Source organism: Salmo trutta, chromosome 17 (assembly GCF_901001165.1).
Source record: "Salmo trutta chromosome 17, fSalTru1.1, whole genome shotgun sequence".
Lineage (NCBI taxonomy): Eukaryota > Metazoa > Chordata > Actinopteri > Salmoniformes > Salmonidae > Salmo > Salmo trutta.
In genome coordinates this window covers 14,915,648-14,920,612 of record NC_042973.1, presented here as the reverse complement: position 1 = coordinate 14,920,612, position 4,965 = coordinate 14,915,648, and the positions used below count along the sequence as shown (strand labels likewise).

The 4,965-nt window shown below is 39.9% G+C and overlaps 1 protein-coding gene across 2 annotated transcripts in view; it reads left to right on the top strand.

The window, feature by feature from the left end:
- Positions 1-3,610: 3,610 nt before the first annotated feature.
- LOC115151665 (homer protein homolog 3) overlaps positions 3,611-4,965 on the top strand; it is a 44,205-nt gene continuing 42,850 nt past the window's right edge. For both annotated transcript variants that reach the window (XM_029695795.1, XM_029695794.1), the window contains exons 1-2: positions 3,611-4,117; positions 4,729-4,779. In XM_029695795.1, coding sequence (XP_029551655.1) covers positions 4,757-4,779 — 23 coding nt within the window. In that variant the 5' untranslated portion in view covers positions 3,611-4,117; positions 4,729-4,756. The remainder of the gene's footprint in view (positions 4,118-4,728; positions 4,780-4,965) is intronic.

The window sequence follows — 4,965 nt, the reverse complement described above, 5'->3', positions numbered from 1 at the left end:
CCTCCTATGGATGACGCAATTGATTATATTTTCAACACAGTTGCCAGCAGATATCTGTATAATGAATGACAAGATACTCATGCCTCCGGCCTAACAATGTGAGTCGTTGTCCCAAAGCCGGGAAAGCAACAAGCGACAAATTTAGATCCAAAATAAGCCCATAGAAACGCACTGGGTTTATTATTTTGGGCATATCTTCGCCTCTTCCTCTCTGCAGGCAGTCAATCATCATTGCAGTACAAATGTATTTTGGATCAAAATATTCCACTTCATTATCAGCAGGTATTGCCTCACAAATGACGGTGAAGTATGTCCCAGGACACAAGTTTGCAGCAAGCAAGGATGTCATTTGAAAAAGTCCATGATCTGGAAACTCACAATCAGGAATTCAGCTTATTTTGTATTATTTTTTTACATAACAGTTAAAAATAATGATACAAATGAATGATATGATTTACTGGTAAAACAATCATGCAAGTGTATGTGTACAGAGGCTGAGGCTACTATATCATAAAAATAATGTTATCATGATCTCATTGTGAGCATAATACATTTTTTCAATATGTCCTTGCTATAGTCATGAGGTGGGAGAAGGCATATGCATCTGGTGGACATCGGGCGTGACTGTTTGGTATAGGAAATACACTCCTACTCTAACAACTTTACTGAAGTCATTATGTCTGCGTTTACGCAAGCAGCTGATTCTGATAGTTTTGTTCACAAATTTTTCTTTTGACCGACCTATCAGGCAAAAGATAGAAGTGGGCTGGTACGTGTGTACTCAATAGAGAAATTGGTCTTTATTTCAAAGTAAACTCTCCATATTCATTGTACATTTTCCATTTCAGACTTTGCAGCCAATTGTGTTTAATGTTTTATTGTCTTCCACTGGCTAAGCATAAGTGGTTTAGCAAATGGACACAGGTGAAATGAAACTGAGCTAATCAATGCACAGGCTTAAAATAGATTTGTGATAATGTGTTAAAATGTTTGTTTTCAAACCTTTAATGTTACTCATTGTTGTGTAAGCCTTTTGATTTATATGGTGCACCGCCCAGCCCTTTTAAATGACTTGTCCCACTGCCAACTACTCTTCAAATCAAATTGTATTTGTCACATGCCCCGAATACAACAGGTGTAGACCTCACCGTGAAATGCTTACTTACAAGCCCTTAACCAACAGTGCAGTTTTAAGAAAAATAAATGTTAACTAAAAAATAGATAAGTAAAAAATAAAAGTAACAAATAATAAAGAGCAGCAGTAAACTAACAAAAGTGAGGCTATATACAGGGGGGGGGGGGGGGTACCAGTACAGAGTCATTGTGCAGGGGCACCGGTTAGTCAAGGTAATTTAGGTAATATGTACATGTAGGTAGAGTTAAAGTGACTATGTATAGATAATTAACAGAGAGTATTGTAGCAGCAGCTTAAAAGGGGGTGGTGGGGTCAATGCAAATAGTCTGGGTAGCCATTTGATTAGCTGTTGAGGACTCTTATGGCTTGGTGGTAGAAGCTGTTAAGAAGTCTTTTGGACCTAGACTTGGCGCTCTGCTACCGTTTGCCATGTGGTAGCAGAGAGAACAGTCTATGACTAGTGTGGCTGGAGTCTTTGACAATTTGTTTCCTCTGACACCGCCTGGTATAGAGTTCCTGGATGGCAGGAAGCTGGGCCCCAGTTATATACTGGGCCGTATGCACTCCCCTCTGTAGTGCCTTGCGGTCGGAGGCCGAGCAGTTTCCCCACCAAGCAGTGATGCAACCTGTCAGGATACTCTCGATGGTGCAGCTGTAGAATTCTTTTGAGGATCTGAGGATCCATGCCAAATCTTTTCAGTCTCCTGAGGGGGAATAGCCTTTGTTGTGCCCTCTTCACGACTGTCTTGGTGTGTTTGGACCATGATAGGTTGTTGGTGATGTGGACACCAAGGAACTTGAAGCTCTCAACCTGCTCCACTACAGCCCCGTCGACGAGAATGGGGGCGTGCTCGTCCTCCTTTTCCTGTAGTCCACAATCATCTCCTTTGTCTTGATCACGTTGAGGGAGAGGTTGTTATCCTGGCACCACACGGCCAGGTTTCTGACCTCCCTATAGGCTGTCTCATCGTTGTCGGTGATCAGGCCTACCACTGTTGTGTCGTCGGCAAACGACACAACAGGCCTACCACTGTTGTGTCGTTGGAGTCGTGCCTGGCCATGCAGTCATGAGTGAACAGGGAGTACAGGAGGGGACTGAGCACACACCCCTGAGGGGCCCCCGTGTTGAGGATCAGCGTGGTGGATGTGTTGTTACCTAAACTTTGCACCTGTGGGCGGCATATCAGGAAGTCCAGGATCCAGTTACAGAGGGAGGTGTTTAGTCCCAGGGTCCTTAGCTTAGTGATGAGCTTTGAGGGCACTATAGCACTAATTTCTCTCCTTTCTTTCCTGTTGTTCTATCCTCTGTACACTGATCTAATGGCTGGATTCAAGCTTTGTCATAGTTAATTTGACTGCAGTGGTCTACTACGTTTCATACGTTGCATTTTCTTGTTCCAATTCTCTAAAATTTCTAGAACATTATGGCATTTCCCATGGCATGGTGGCATAACATTCTTGTAGGTAAAATAGTAATATAAAGTGAAGGGCCTGCCATATTGTTTTTCCATAGATACTGTAGATGCCCCATCTGGGAGCATTTCAGCTGATGGTCTTGCATTGCACATTGAGGTCAGAGATCCTTGACTCGAGAGATATTTCTAGATGAACCATCTGTGTTTTGGTTATGTATCTCTGCCGTATGCCATATTTGATTTATGTCTCTATGATAAGGGCTGGAAAATTATGCATGTGCAGATTGTGCAACTACAATATGGCCTTCTCTCCTGCAAATTGCACTGGAACAGGCGAGAAAATGAACATGGAGCCTTCTGCACAGCACAAAAAGTCAGTCAGCTGAATATTGTCTTTAACAGGCCAGTGCATAACATAATTAGTGTGCACAAGCTCCAATGCCAAGCCTCACCACTGTGCATTGTTTTCTGTCTGAGATGTATTTCTACAAACTGACTTATTGTATTAATGCCTTTTTATTTTGAGAATATTTTGAGTTTAAAATCTGTGGATTCACAGATTGAGAGATTGAAGAAAGACATTGTTCTCCAGCAGAATAAAAAAAGCCAATAAGATACAAACAAACGCTTCAGAAACATTCGCTCAGGGAGAGTTCTTGCAAATACAGTACAATAAAATAAAAAAAACATACCTAGTACAGCAATTGATTTCCTTCTCATTGAAGTCTACCTTTATAGCCAGAGCATTTTTATTCCAAGCAGCAATTGCAATGATCTATTACACCCATAATGTGAATGTATTCCTGATTTCAGCTATCAATCGTTTGAAATATACTTATTTTAATGCCATTATTTCAATCAAACCTCATTACAAGTGGAGAGTGTGCTTTCAAGTCAGCCTGCAAGACATTGGAATATTATATTTCACGTTTCAAATGGTGTAAAGTGGGTTAGGCAATGTAATTTGATTCGCCAAATAGCAACCAGCAGGTGGTGTTAGAGAGGGTCTCAAATTCAAATTGAGCATGGAAGTGTTGAACGTTAATCCAGATCAGAATGGACAGAGCAGGCAGAACAACAAAATGCAGATTGAATTTAATTACTGTGGGCTGACACTCATCAGGGGGAGCAGCCTACATATTTGTACTTTTGTAGAATTTCGAATAGTTCCCTTGCATTTTGAGAGGCGTTAAATCACAAGATTATTCTGCAACCACAAAGAAAGAGTGACAAAGAACGGGATTCGCTGGATATATTATACGGACAAAGGAAAGCTGTATTCTAACAATTTATTTTAAACAACCGAACTACTACAATTGGGAACAATTGGGAACAAGTTATTTTTCCTTCAGAACGTTTATTGGTTTCCGTGTTCCAGAAATGAAATGCAACGTAGCCTACTCTACAATTATGAAGGAATTCACTTTACAGTGACATCCGATACGATTTGTTATTCTATTCGGAGTCAAAAGAAAGAGAAAATAATAGAGAAAGACATTACCTATCGAATGAAATAAGACTGGAAGTTATATCCTGCAAGGAGACAGGAAGATTTTAACAATATGGGGTGAGTGCAGCTTTCTAGTTTCTCAAACCAAGTTGCGCTTTCTCTACAATCTTTTGAAAAGGCCAGGACAAAAAGTGAAGTTTGGGATGAGTTAAAGGTGGTATATGTAAATGACTCAAATGCATGAATTTGATTTGAAATATGCTGTAAACTTGGGCATGTTATCGCCCTAATGTATGGATGTAATTAGCTGACTATCTCCATATTACAGGGATCTAAACTCAAGCTAGGGTGTTATGTATGTATGTATGTATGTATGTATGTATGTATGCATGTATGCATGCATGCATTGACCCACAAATATTTCCATAAATGTTTTGTTCATAAAATACCTACATTATTTTCTTAATGATCTTATTTAAAAGAGAAGTTTAATCTTACATTTATTTTCAACTGACCTAATTTCAATGTCATCAACCTTGATAACAGCCCTCAGCCTACACTCATGACCATGTAAAGGTTCACCTTGACTATGGCCACATTGTTCCACACTGTCAAACACTTACTAACTCATTCTGTTTTCATTTGTCCTGAAAAAAAAGCAGTCTTGAAGTTCATGCCACTTCAATAAAAAGTCTAATTTGATGTGTTTTCTTTTATTTCCATCACAGAAAAAGGAACCTTCCCTGAACTGTAAAAATGTATCCATCACACAGAGAAAGGTATTATTGTGCTTATTCATTGTCTATTTACTCTGTCCCCAAAAAGTACCCCCTCATCGACAACCCTCCCCCCAATCCCCCCATCCTGTCACATCAATTCTCTTGTGGTATTATAATCCATTGCTAAACATTGGTATTAGAAAACCTACAGTACATAATGAAGTACAAACTGGATTTGTCTTGCCT